We start from the raw sequence: 14,089 nt of genomic DNA, 5'->3' as shown, positions 1-14,089 counted from the left end.
GCTTCAGATTTTGCCTCAAGCCATTAACTGACAACTGGCAGCAAACTACTGTTAAATGATTTCCTAGAGATTACTGTTTAAGTAAAAAAGGTTCCAAGATAAATAGACTGATTCTTCATGACAAAGTGTTTGAATTATGCATCCAGAGGTTTGGTACATGTGTCTAAAAGCTATGCTGTGTGATCTTGGAGGTTGTTCTCATCACCATATTACAAGTGGGTAAATAAATGACATTTGTTCCTGGTTTAATAACAAGGATTTGTGTGTCACGTGTATTTCAGACAACATGTTGGACCATGCCATCATCGTTGCCATCCAGCTGATGCCACTCTGTGAAATTATCGTTTAGGCTGAGAAGGTGATTTGTTTTTAAAGCAAGATGCCAGCTGCCTTGAAGGAGTTGTGGTCTTAGGGCCACCTGCAACTTCCTAAAAGATTATGAAATTACAAGTTGTTTATTATCTTGAAGTAAGTGGTCTTATAAGCAGCACAGCTCACTCTTTTAGGCTAGTCCTTCTCTGATCAGTCCTCTTCTGAAACATCCCCTCCTGCAGCAGCCTATGTGGGATTTTATGTTTTGTTTCAGTATCGACATTGCCGTGCTCTCCAAGCATCGCTTACACATGAAATGATAAAGCTCCTAATGCTCCTGAGGGAAACTGAGTCACAGAAAAACAAGCTCCTCTGAGACTAGGAGCTGAAGCTGGGATAAAACCATGCTTCCTCTGCCGTGGCCATGCACGGCAGTTACAAGACTATCCGGTTCCTCTGCTATAAAACTTGGTAACATGCCTCACTTCTTACCTGATTTTGAGAACATCCTGTGTTAACACATAAACAACTGGTGCTACTCATGTCTGTTTATTTGGCTATTTACGCCGTCTGCCACAGCACCTGGTGCTCTCTGGTAAGAGGATCGCTCGGCTCCCATATCAAACGAGCTCCCGGGGCGCAGGCAGGAGAGAGGCAGCTCCTGCCCACGGGAACAGCAACGCGCCCACCCCACAGTCAGGCATTTACCACTGGCTTCAGCAGGAAATTTGGATGAAGAGTGATGCTTTTGGATATGGGAGCTGATCTTTCAGGGATTCGCTGCAGCCTGCCTCATCCATCACATGCTTCACACTTATAAATATAAGCAGATCCATGTGCTAGATCTGTACAAATAGTGTATTGCAATTTGAAAACGTTCTATTTTGTGAAGTTTGAATACATGCATGTAGTTATATACTAGTTCCAGTAAATGGCAATAGCCAAACAATTGGCACTAACATATCAGGTAATTTTCTGTACTCTTGAGTCAAGAAATTAAATTTTCTCTACAACAGCTCTTGTATTCAAGTGCTGTCAGAAGTCCCAACCAGGAACATTTGATGCTTTTACCTGAATTCTGCTCCTAGCAGAAAAACCTGAGCTCACCAAAATAGTAAAAAACTGATGTTGCCAGATATAACCCCGTTTTCAGCCACCCAATTAATTATGGGAAAGAGAAAAGGGCTTTAGCATGATGCCAGCTTCAAGCCAGAAGCATGAAAACTTTTTAGCTTTTTCTAAACACCACCGTCTGTTGCATTATAAATAGCAGGATGCCAAAAGGAGCCAAAATTTCTCAGCCCTCAGTTGGAAAGAGATCCTTCAATTGCTGATGACTTCACATAGAAATTAATGCATTTACACTATAAAACTATTGCCTTGTCAAGGTGTTCTCATGTCCCCTAGTCCAGCTGTTCTAGGGAGCTAAATCAGCAACAGCAAACCCACTTCCGTGATGTCATTTTACAGCATTTGATTCTTCAGAATTGTTAACAGCCTGCAAGAAGTCAACTGACCAAGATAAAAACTGGTGAGCCTGTTTGCCTTGGAAGAGGACCCCCGCCCAGGACAAGGGACAAGAGCTGCCCTGCAGTTAAAACAACCTGGAACAACTGTACACCTCCCTGTAAATCCCTTGGAGCTGCACTGCTGGGCGAGTTCACGTCCTGCCCCACAATAACCAGAGCTGCATCTGATTTGAATGAAACTTCAGACTTCATGATTTTCATGCCAACTATTTCAGAAGCAATGTCATTTTCTTCAACACCCTGTTATTTCACTTGCCATCTCCACAGATCCTGCTCCAATTCCAGAAGCAAACTTATTTTGAGGATATAGACTGTTTCCAAGTGGTTTTAGAAGGGCCACACACTTAAAATCCAGGACAGGCTTAAACCACAGACTTCAGGAACCCTCAAGTGAAGGTGTGCATCTCCAGCACCGTGATATTACTTACAAAAGAAAAATGCAAACAAGAGAGATCAGCACTGAAGATTCCAACCTTTTTCAGAAAACTATCCCTATAGTAATGTTTCAAACAAATAACAAGCGAAAACCGAAACACAACAGCAATAAAACCCAATCTGATGAGCTCTTCAAAAAGATCTCAAGCGATATCAGCTGGCAGGACTCTGTTGTCTATCCCAGAGCTATGGCAGTTGATCCCAGCCAGGGCTTTGCTGTGAACACACCGAAGGCAGGAGGCTGCAGCCTTTCATATTCCAAAACAAAAGCCAAGTTCTGATCACTGGGACAAGGAAGAAATTTTTTGTTGTGGATACATTACTCTGTAATTACTGCAAATTTCATTTACTTTCTTTTGAATTCTACACCAGATACAAAGGCTGTATAGATGTGGCAGCTTCAAGTGTTATTATCTAATGCTCTAGGTTTACATTTTAACAGTTAGTTCCTCAAAACACCAGGGATGTGTGTGTGTCTATTGCAGGAAAAAAACATATATTTCCCTGCTGGGAGACAGGGAAATAGAATTGATATTGCCAACCACTGTCAAACTGATAGCAAGGAAAGAGTTTCACATAAAATCTAAAAACAAAACAAAACAAAAGAGTAACGTATCCATTTTCTCAATAAAATCAGGGTTAGAAAAATGGGAATAAGATCAGAAATTAATGCCCCTGGGTAAAGGACTATCCATGGGATGAGATGTAAAACTCCATAAAGTTGCTAATATTCAAAAGTCAAAGTTTTCCATGGGTGTGCATGCATAAAGATGTCAACTATTTCATGATCACCAAAATTGCTACTAGCCTGCATCCTCTCTGAATGGCTATTTTAGGACCTGGCCTTTCATGTGGTATAATGACGTGGATTTTACAAGAGCATTTATAATGTGTTGCATATGGTGTACAGTCCAGGAGAAATTGCTTTGTATCAGAGAAAGTAAAAAAAAAAGGTTTGGATGTTTATTTAATTTTTCTAAAATTTTATTTCTTATTTTATGTTATTGCTTCTGGTTTCAATTTTGGGTTAATACGCATACTTAATTTATCTATTTATTTAATTTATCTAAGCACTCCAAGGAATACTCAGCACAGCATGATGCAATCTTGCAAAACATCACCTGGATTTGTAAATCCATATATTTTTTTGGATGGTGAGATTCCAAATCTGGCAATGCCACAGTCTGTAAGCTATAGCAAGAAGCCAAAGCTCAAAGGCCAGCTTTCGCCCTGGTGTTTGGTGGTGTCAGGGGTTGTGCTGTCTCCCACTTAGAATCCAAAGACATCAACTCCTCCTCACTATCCTGACTCCCACACCAGTAATTCCAGGGCAGCAGCACGTAACAAGAATCACCTCATCAGCCTCTCCATGCTAAGAACAACAAATTTTCATGTGGTAGATCTTACAATGGTTTATTTCCTAAACATGAAAGCAATCTCCACAGTGCCATATCCTCAGCGTCAGAATAAAAATGCCACATTTCTGATCCTTTGTCAGCATTTTGCTGCAGAGTTTCTTCCCAGTGACTCAAAAAGTCTTTTCCTAAGTGCCTTTATAATCACAGCCCCCTTGCACCCAATCAAACACACTTTATGACCTTGAGATTTCACATTTTACTTTTGTGTAGGTCCCATCAGAGCAGAACCTCAGTTTACACTCATCTACACCACTCCTCAGAGCAAAGTACAGCAGAAAAATACAACACAGAGCAGACAAGCTGAATCACTTAAAAAAAAAAAAAAAAAGTCGTCTTATTTTGGTCAGTCTGTGATTACTATGTAGCTCCTCAAGGCAGACATGTACTTTGTATATTACAGTTCCAGATTTTTCAATGGAACAAAGGAGATACTGTTGAGACTTTTTTTTTTGCCTATCATTTAATCAAATGCAAAGTTGTTATAACCAGAGGGGAAAAGTGCTCTAGATTCTAGTATCCAGTTTTACTTTGGTTTCAAAAACTTACCACAGCATTGTTGAGTTTATTGTTTTCTTTCACAAAATACTAATTTTGGGACCCTGTGAAACACAATGAAGCAGATTCTTCTCATGGCAGCTGAGCTGTGTTTAGCACAGAGGTGGGGAACGGGAGAGGAGCAGTGGTTTAAAGCCACTTTGGTGACCTCTTGCCCAGCACCTCCAGCCAGCAGGATGCTCTGCATGGGGACAGCTGATTTCATCACTTTCTGTTAACCCTTTTACCGACCAAGTGTCCTACTTTCTCCATGAAGCCACTTCATAGAGGGGGTGGTGGTGGAAGAGTTCTTCATTGGGAATGGTCATAAAACAGCATGTCCAGAGAAAGGCAATGGAGCTGATGAAAAGTCTGGAGCACAAATCTGATTAGGAGCAGCTGAGGGACATGGAGGGGCTCAGCCTGGAGAAAAGGACGCTCAGGGGGGAGCTCCTTGCTGTCTAAAACTACCTGAAAGGAGAGTAGAGCCAGGTTTGGAGGGGCTTCAGTCTTTTCTCCCAAGTAAGAGGCAATAGGATGAGGCAATGGCCTCAAGTTGCACCAGGGGGACATTCAGACTGGATGGTAGGGAAAATTTTTTCACTGAAGAACCTGACAAGCCCTGGCATAGGCTGTTCAGGAAGTGGTGGAGTCACTATTCCTGAAGAGATTTAGAAGATGTGTAGATGTGGTACTTGGGGACATGTTTTAGTGGTAGCCTTGTTGGTGCTGGGTTAAAGACTGGACTCAATGATCTTAGAGGGCTTTTCCAGCACAAATGACTTTATGATCCTAAATTATAAAGAGTCATAGGCAAAAACCAGTGACAGAGCAGTGCTAAGTTGCTCTTTAAGGAGGTGAAGGTAAGAGCTCTTTGTCCAAGATAACCCACCAAGAAAAAGATCCTGCTGTAACCAAGCCTTAGAGGCACATGGTGTTGCAAACCTTTCCTTTATGAAACAGTCAATGGGTTTGTGAGCCACCAGCATGTGCTGAACTGGCAGTCTCATGATGAGAACAAGAGCATGGTTGATGTTCACAGAGGGTTTGGTCCAGACTTTGCAGCATCTTTGGACGTTCAGCCCATGAAACACATGCACTGCCTGGGACCTGGAGAGAGCTGTGCCCTCTCAGACAGACCACTGGACAAGCCAGCAGACAGAACAGGCACCTGGAGTTTACTGATTCAGCTGGATTAAAACTGGAAACTAGGAAGTGAACAGCTCTGTATCCTGTATCCAACCCTCTGAGTCACCTGTTTGTCTACCCAACCTTTGTTTCATCCTCCAGACACAGAGACTAATGAGCAAGTATCTTGTTATAGCCTTTTTTTTTAAAGAGAGATTCAAAGTACAGCAATGAAAGAGCCTAGAGGGGGGACTCACACATCCCTGCTTGGCACCAGCCTGAGATTTGATCAGGCTGAGAAGCTTTCCCTGCTGCAGTGGCTCTGCAAAGAGTTCAGGAAGTAACAGGTACCTACTGTCCTATTGCTGTGCCCTCCACCCACCATTGGTAAATGAGGTAAGAGCATGTGTACATCAGGCTGGCAGAGATGCTGACATAAGCCATCTCCTGGCTCCCCGAGCAGTGAGGTGCAATGGCAAAGGCATCGGAAACCAAGGGCCCTGAGCAACCTGGAATAGTGGCTGGTATCCCTGCCCATGGCAGGATAAAGAGAAGCTCCCACAGTGGTCATGCCTTCAAGAAGGCAGTTTTGGCACCTAGTCCCTGTTCAAATCAATGGAACAGACAAGGGAAGTGCAGGAAGTTTTAGTAAGTGAGGAGCAGGACCTGTCTGACGTCTGTTCACCCAAACCTACTCTGTCCAGCTCAGCCTCCCTGCCAGAGTAACGATGCTCACAAGTGCTCAGGTCCTTCCTCACCTCCTCTGTGGTGAATTGGCAAGGGGGCTCAAAGGCCAACCCATAGGAAACAAAGACTGATGAATCATGGCCAAAAGGCAGATAAAGAACTGCAGATGTGAAGTTAATGGCAAGCTGTAGATGCTTCCTCAAAACTATTGATGTTTCTCAGCACTAGGCTCTGCTCTGCCCATAACCACCATGCCATGTACACACAGACACACACAGTCCACACCAGATTGCCATCTTAGGTGTGCAGCTCACACCAACCCATATCCCAAAATCCTGCTTCCCTTGCAGATCACACTACAGATAGAGAGGGTTCAGCCTGTGATTAGGATCTGGCCCTATGCAGAAGATCTCTGACAATAGGCAAGAGAGTCATCCCTCCGGAGCCAGCAAGGTCTGTTTAGTCACAGGAACACACGCCGTGTTACTGGACCGGGTACCTCGCCAGAGCAAATGCCAGCACACCCCACTGCATGGATTAGCCAGGGTTTTTACCCTAGTGCAGGAATTTAATGGTGCCAATAGAGTCATGGCATGAGAGGGACCACAAGCTGTGAGGCAACACATGAGTGAGCACATTGCAGAGCTCCTCCTGCTCCCCCTTCTCTCAGTTACAGCTTTGGATACCAGACCAGCTCTGCACTTCTCATCTTGGACATGCCATGTGCCACTCAAACCCAAATCACTTTGTTCTTCACAGCTAAAATTTCAAAACCACTAATCATTAACATGAATGAGCTTCGGGAACTCGAGTTGATGTTAAGTTTTTGCTTTTCTCTCCAGATTCTCAACCAGTCAAACCCCTAAAATTCCACACAGAGCAATGGTTGGAAATTTGCAGGAACAGGGCCTTTACCATACATATCTCATAGCAACTCCCTGCCAACAAAGCATCCCATGCCTGGGAAGCCAGTTCCAGGGTAGCCCGTGAAGGAATCCCAGTGGGAGACCAGATATTGTTGAACTGTCTGGATCACGTGCACACTTATTCACATGCACAGATTTACATAAAACTTGCTTTTGTTTCCCTGTGACATTTTGCTTTCTCTTTTTTTCATTCCAAACAATTTTAAAAATAAGGCTATATTAGACCACACACATCCAGTGCTGTATCATGTCGCTGCTTCTTAAGCAGAACTCTCTAATTTATTTCAAAGGGAAGTTCTGCTTCAAAATTGAGGGTGTGATATGAACTCAGAAATTAACACAAGAATTTTCCTTGGGGGAAACCAAGACTGAATCAGACATGCAATAAATGACCTCGTAAGCCCTGTGCCTTGGTACATCCACGTATCCAAAACTGTGCTTCAACATAAAACATTATTTTCAATATTATTTTATTTCAAGCTAGGTAGAAGAGCTGAAAGAAGTGGATTTGCTTTGGTCAGGAGGGAATAAATTACTCATCTGTCTGTCTGCCAGGAGGTCCATCAGCACTTCTAACACTGTGTGCCGGCAATGTAACAATTCCTGGGGACAGGGAACCATCCTGGTGAGGTCCCGCAGTGCGAGCCCTGCTGCCAGGGAACCTGGCTGGGATGCTGCTCTCCCACAACAGCAGGCACTGCTGGAACACACAGAGCTACTGCTGGCTCCCAGCTGCCTTCCTTCCTCCCTCCACACACAACATCTGGAGAGGGATGCAGCAGCCCTCTCACAGTGACAAATCCCCATCGCACGGTGACTCCAGGGAGCTTTCCCACTGGTTTCAACAAGACCAGAACCCAACACAGGAAAAAGCAATACTAAACTATTGCCCTGACAGTGCAAGTCAGGACAGAGAGGCAGAGAAACAGCTGAGCTGCAGATTTCCTTCCGCCAGCTGCTGTGGGGGCCACAGTCTCCTCCTGCAGAGGGATGGAGCAGCCTTGGGGAAGGGGATGCAGCAGAAGCAGCCATGTCCTGCACCTCAGCTGCTGCTGCTTCAGCTTCTGTCCAGTGAAGAGCAGCCCTAGACTGTAGCTCCGTGCTTTTTTGACCTCGTGTTAGACATTTGGGCGCTGTGGCCCTAGGCCAGCAGTAACTGCACTTTCATCTTGCCCTGCCCAAGGGGACATTTCATACCCTCTGAACAAGCTCAAGGAGTACAGCGGACCACAGGGACCAGGCTCTGAAAAGACACATTATTTGTGAGTCCTGCTGCCTTATTTGGGGACTTCAGCTGTGCAGCGTTTGGGGAGGTACCCCCATTCTTCTGCTCCCATGTAAGCTCTGGTTTGACAACTTAGTAATTAAGAAAATGAGGTAGTGTCTGTTTTCCAAAGAAACAGAAGCTCTTAAACTTCTGTTTCTCACACAGACAGAAAGTCCAGTGCCTCAGCTTTACATGCAGAACATTTTAATTCTGCCTTTACACTCCTCACACACTCACCAAACACATCTGAAGTATACAGAAGGTGTGAGGAGCTCCTCTCAAATCTGTCCCATCAATGGGAGCAGGGAGACCTCGTGCCCTATATACAGGGCAGCATGGCTCATTCCCCTATTTTATAACCCTATTTACAAAAAGAACTTAAAGGAACTTACAAGAGCGCCTTTTACCATTTAACTACCACATAGTACAAGATATAACAATGTTCAGAAAACCCCCTCAGGTCTAAACTCAATTACACAACTGTAGCAAGAAAAATATTTTAATCTGATCAAAGTGTTAACATGTTTGACCATGTCTGACCTCTAATGTTTGTAACCACCTAAAAGGCTGCTGCTCGTACTAAGGATGTACCTTAATTTGATTTAAAGTCATTTGTACTATTTAAAAAAGGATATAGTTTTATGATTTTATATTTAATTTAGAAAAACAGTTCCTCAACTTGTTCATATTCTTTGGAAGTTTCTTACAGATTTTTAACCCGTAAATCCTATATATTTCACTCTGGGGAAAGCTGAACCTTGCAGAAGATGGGATAAAGCGGAGCTTTGAACGACCACTCACACAACACCCAAGAGCCAGGTGAGAGATGGCTCTCCTGGGGCTTGCAGAGTGTCAGGATTTCAGATGCACACACAGGCTATGCCAAGATGCTCTTAAACACCCCGGACCGAGTGTGCCCTCCCCAGCCTGGCAGCTGAAGGGGTTCACAGCTCCCAGAACAAGGGACACCTGGGCTCAGCCCTCTGCCTTGTCCTCAGCTCCAGAAGCGCCTTCACCCTGCCCACGCCCCCAGCGACAGCTCCACTGCCAGTCCAGGAAACCTGTGCCTGCCCAAACCAGCAGCACTCCAGCTGAATCATCCCACACTGGCATTTGCCACCTTCAGCCAAGGAGGGCCACCCTGCTGCGGGGAGCTCCTGCCACCCTCTCTGCTGCTGGCCCTCCAGGGAGCATCAGCTGGGCTTGGCCAGGCTGCTGATGGCAGGTACCCAGCCATCTTCAGAGCATCACTCTGGAGCAGCAGCAGAGCACATAAATAACATGGATGGGTGTGTTTTGGTAAAAAGAGGCAATTTTTGCTCACCTGAGCAGGATGCTCGGGTGAGCAACATAACAGTTAGTGGCTACAACCACCTTGAGGGAAACAAAGCAAAAGTGGTGCTGCTGACAAAATCAGAAAGAAAATAGGAAAGCAGCACCCCGGTACTGCTGGTAGCAACACACCCAGCCAGGCAGGCGCTGGAGCCAGTCCAGAGCCACTCGCAGCTCCCTCACAGGGTTCATGGGGAGCCCACTGAAAAAAATGTGGTTTTAGAGAGCGTTGCAGGGCAGGGGCTCAGCCCCAGCCTCGATGCCGGCTGCTCTGAATCTTTCAGGGAGTTATACTCTGTTTTCAATCAGGCAAATTACTGTTTTCAATGTAAAGCCCTGACAGTTTGCCAAAGTACTCCTGGTTTAATTTTTTAATTGATTTTTTTTTTAAGATTCTAAAATTAATTCTACTTGCAAACAACTGTTTCCAGGAAGCCTCATTAACCAAAATACAATCTCCACTATCAAGTGCACGCATGATTGTGATACGTAATCCTATTCACTCACACAACCCTCCTCCCTGACTGTACTTGTGCTAAAGTGTTAATTAAACACACTTTTATGGATGGTTAAGTATCTGCAATCTTCGGTCACAGATCTGACCTCCTCGATTATTGGAAGCAGCCACCAGATTATAGCCCACACTTTATATAATGCACACAGCAGCAATAAATCTATATGAGAGCAATCCATAATTTACCATGATAATCCTTGCAGAGTCAATACAAATGTAAGACAAAATCGCCCAGAATAATATATTGAAATAGTTATTGTAATAAGTTGGAAAAAAAAAAAAGCAAGACCAGCCTTCATGAGGAAGAAATCTTCCCCCGTCTGCCAGGTTTTTAACTGAAAACATCAAATCAGCTCTTCATAAACTATGGCAGGATCCAAACAGACCTAAAGGAAGCTGTTTGAGGCAGTGGATGATTTTGATGGCTCTCAAGAGGATGGGATCTTTCCTTCTCTGCTGCTTGTATCTTCTCCTCTTTGAGTTCTGCACAGTCCATTTGCTCCTGTCTGCTGCTCTGACAGCAACTGCTTGGATTTTTTTCTATTATCAAGGGAAAAGGTGATTCCTAAACCACAATCTACTTTATAGCCTAGCTACTGATAAATAGGCTATTGCACTTTGCTGCCCATCTAGAAGATTTAAAATTAAAAGAAATATTCCACCATAGCAAAAAGATGCTGGACTAATGTAACTCTGGATTTACCCAAATTCTATCTCAGGGAGAAAATTAAGTGTGTTTACATAAGAGAAAATTAAAAACATTTAAAGTTTATCAGGAAGAGAACAACTTAATATTTTGGTGAATGAGGGGGATACCTGCTACCTGGATAAGGTGGGAAGCATCAGAAGAAATGCTTATTTGGGTTACAACAACATAAATGTGCCCTGCCCTGCAAACACATATTTTCTTGCTGTAAACTGAAGGAAGACTTAAAAATTTAGGGATAGATCCCTAATATCTACAAACTTCAGCAAAGTTCCAGCAGTCTGCAGCCAGGAAAACTGAATCTCCTAGGAAAAGCTGTGTGGGGTACAGGCAGGGACCTGTCTCCTGCTACCCAGGCCAGCTGGGTCAGGTGTGAGGGTACGGCACTGATTTCCACAAGTAATTTTAAGTTTCATACTCCACAATCCATCCATTTTTCCTAACACCAGTTTGACATCCTACCCCTCTTGTGAACAAATGACTGGAACTAAGGACAGGTTTACATATTCTTTTAAACTTTATCCCTTTAAAGGTTAAAACCTGAAATAAACCAAATTACACTCTGTCCTCACTTGCTGCTGGCTAATGCGGAGGAACAATGTCTGAAACAAACGCAGCAGTGCCGGCTCCCAGGAGTGACACCAGCATTGACTGTCTGCTGCAATGTCAGGACATTATTTTCTGAAGTTCTGATCGAGATGGTGACGGAAAAAAACAGCTTTTGTAAAGAAGACTTTAGTTTAATCACTTAGACAGCAAAACTTAGAAACATGAGAACATACGGAATTACTAAAGCTGATTTAAACTGAGAGGGAAAAACTTTCCAGGAGAAAGATGGGAACAGTCCTCCAGCAGCACAAAACCTTTTCCTAAAAACCTCTCTTGCCATTTTAGAAGCACAAGATCCATTTTCTGGGCCATCATCCACAACAGAGCCCTAACACACAAGCTCAGCTGCGGGACATATCCCTGAACACAAATACAAAGACCAGGAGCTGCTCCCTCCAAAGCCCGTGACCCAGAAAAAGGAAGGGACACTCTTCCATGAGCTATAAGGATTTGACTCCTGGAAGAGTAAAGCCAAACCTAGAGGATGAGGAGACTGGAAAAGCAGCTCCTCCAGCAAACTCAGAGCGAAGCAGGCGCTTCCTGCCAAGCATCTCTTCCCCCATCCCACTGCTTTTCCTTTTGGCTTGGACAGAACAGTGTCCAGCTATTTCAGAAACTGGGCTCCAATTTGTCAGGAAAAAAGCACATGTAGGTGCCTGCACAATACCTGCAACATACTTCAGCAGTGAAAGAGGCCACAAAACTTCTCCATAAGGAGAGGAGGAACTCACCAGAGGTGACATAGATCCATTGGGCAGATACGGATCTGAGAGCATCAGGAAAGGGTAACCAGAATAGGCAGATCCTTTATACATCCCTGGGTCCTGATGTTTCATACCTGCTGAAATCAATGTTCCCTGTCAAAATTTGTCTTATGACAGGTGACTCCTCTGCCCGTCAGGGGTCCCAAAGAGGTTACAGCATCTTGTGGGAGTCTTTTTGTCCCATACTCCTCAGAGAAGGTGTTGGGGAGTGCCAGGGTCCCCCACGGGTGCAGACTCCCGCAGTGGGGACACTGGGAAGCCTCGGTGCTGTCAGGAGTAGTTTTCCCGCTGGGGGCTGTGGTGACCAGGCTAGCATCCCTCACTCCCAGGGGTGTCAGAGTGATGGGCTGGGGAACCGGGGGTCAAGCACTAGACGGGGCACACTGGGGAAGACCAGCAGGAACTGGGAATGAGGAGAGGGGGACACACAGAGACACGCGGAGGTTGATGTGACTAACCATCATCCATGTGGTCCGGGAGCTTCTCCTGGTACACCCTCTGCGGATCCTGCACTCGCCGGAGGGCCTGCACGGGGAGGAGAGAGAGGGGCAGCGCGGGGGCGTGGGGCGGGGGCGGCGGCGGGGCGGGGGGCGCGGGGCCGCCGTGCGGGGCCGGTCCGGCCCGGCTCACCTCGGGATCGGCGGCGGCGGCGGCCGGGCTGCCGCTGCCTTCGGACTCGTTCACCAGCGAGGACTTGAGGTCGGCCAGGTCGCGCTCGGTGAAGGCGTTCTCGGGGATCTTCTCCTCCTGCTCGCCCTCGTCCTTGAAGGCCAGCATCTCGTCCGTGGCGCCCAGGTCGTCCCCGCCGCCGCTGCCCAGCTGCGGCATTTTCCTCCCGCCGCTCCCTCCCCGCCGCGCAGCAACTTTCCCGGCGAGTATTGTTCTCCCGGATCAAGCCCTTCGCAATTATTATTTTTTTCTCTCCCTCAATTATTTTTTCCCTCCTCTTAAAAAAAAACAAAACAAAACAAAACAAAAAACCAAAAAAACAACTCCCTCTTGAATTTTTCTTTTAAAAGTTTTTTTCCTCCTTTCCTTTTAACTTTTAAACTTTTTTTCTCCTCTAATTTTGTTCCCCCTTTCCAAATTCCCTTTAAATCTTTCCTTAAAAAAAAAAATTAAAAAAAAATTAGAATTGCTCTTCCCTCGTCACTCTTTTCTTTGCCCCCCCCTTCTTCCCTCCCAGCTCCGGCAGCTCGCGGGGGGCTCGGCAGGCTGCGGGCGGGCAGGCGTCGCGGGATGCCGGGCTCCACGGGCCCCCCCGTGCCGCCGCCGCCCCCCCGCCCTCCGAGCCCCGGGAAGTTTGGCTGGAGCAGCGGGCGCCGGCGGCTGGCGGAGCACGGAGCGCCCGGTCCGACTGCGAGCGCGGCGGCGCGGCGGGCGAGCGCTGCGACATCAAAGCGGCCGCCGGGTGATTGGCAGCGCCGGGGCGGGGCCGGGGGCGGGCACACACAGGGACACACGGACACACAGACGCAGGCAGAGGCGCGCACACGCGTACGAGCACACAGAGACACACGCGGACGCGGCACACTGACACGCGCGCTGCGACGCCGAGTCCCTGCATTAAAGGCACAGCCAGCCCGACGCCGTCCCCCCGACCGCGCTACGGCGGGGTGACCCCCTCCCGGGTGCGGGGTGGCCCGAGGGTGGGCAGCATCGGGGGCTTGGTGCAGCCCCGGGTGTGTGTGCACATCTGTGACACACACGGGTATGCACACGCATCTCTGCTGGCACATCTGCTCTCACCTGTGTGCGCACACGCCTGTACACACGGACGTGCCTGCACACACATCTGAGCACACACGCACACGGCCCGTGCACGTCTGTGCCCATCCGCATTCCTGCACACGCACATCTGCACACGCAGCGGGGCACAAGCTCGCCTGCAGCCACTCCTGCATGCCCACAGCTGAGCACGCACCTGC

At 46.7% G+C, this 14,089-nt stretch overlaps 1 protein-coding gene across 5 annotated transcripts in view; it reads right to left on the bottom strand.

Moving 5' to 3' along the window:
- The window catches only part of TCF7 (transcription factor 7), a 71,409-nt gene extending 57,885 nt beyond the window's left edge, over window positions 1–13,524 (bottom strand). For 3 of the 5 annotated variants that reach the window (XM_053990982.1, XM_053990978.1, XM_053990980.1), the window contains exons 1-3: window positions 12,792–13,524; window positions 12,620–12,686; window positions 12,129–12,235 (exon numbers count right to left, since the gene is read on the bottom strand). In XM_053990982.1, the coding sequence (XP_053846957.1) occupies window positions 12,129–12,235; window positions 12,620–12,686; window positions 12,792–12,989 (372 nt within the window). In that variant the 5' untranslated portion in view covers window positions 12,990–13,524. Of the gene's footprint in view, window positions 1–12,128; window positions 12,239–12,619; window positions 12,687–12,791 lie in introns of all 5 variants that reach the window. The other 2 variants (XM_053990977.1, XM_053990979.1) reach the window with 1 other exon arrangement.
- Between the last annotated feature and the right edge of the window lie 565 nt (window positions 13,525–14,089).

The sequence above is a fragment of the Vidua macroura genome, chromosome 15 (genome assembly GCF_024509145.1).
Source record: "Vidua macroura isolate BioBank_ID:100142 chromosome 15, ASM2450914v1, whole genome shotgun sequence".
Lineage (NCBI taxonomy): Eukaryota > Metazoa > Chordata > Aves > Passeriformes > Viduidae > Vidua > Vidua macroura.
This window is presented reverse-complemented; position numbering and strand designations above follow the sequence as displayed.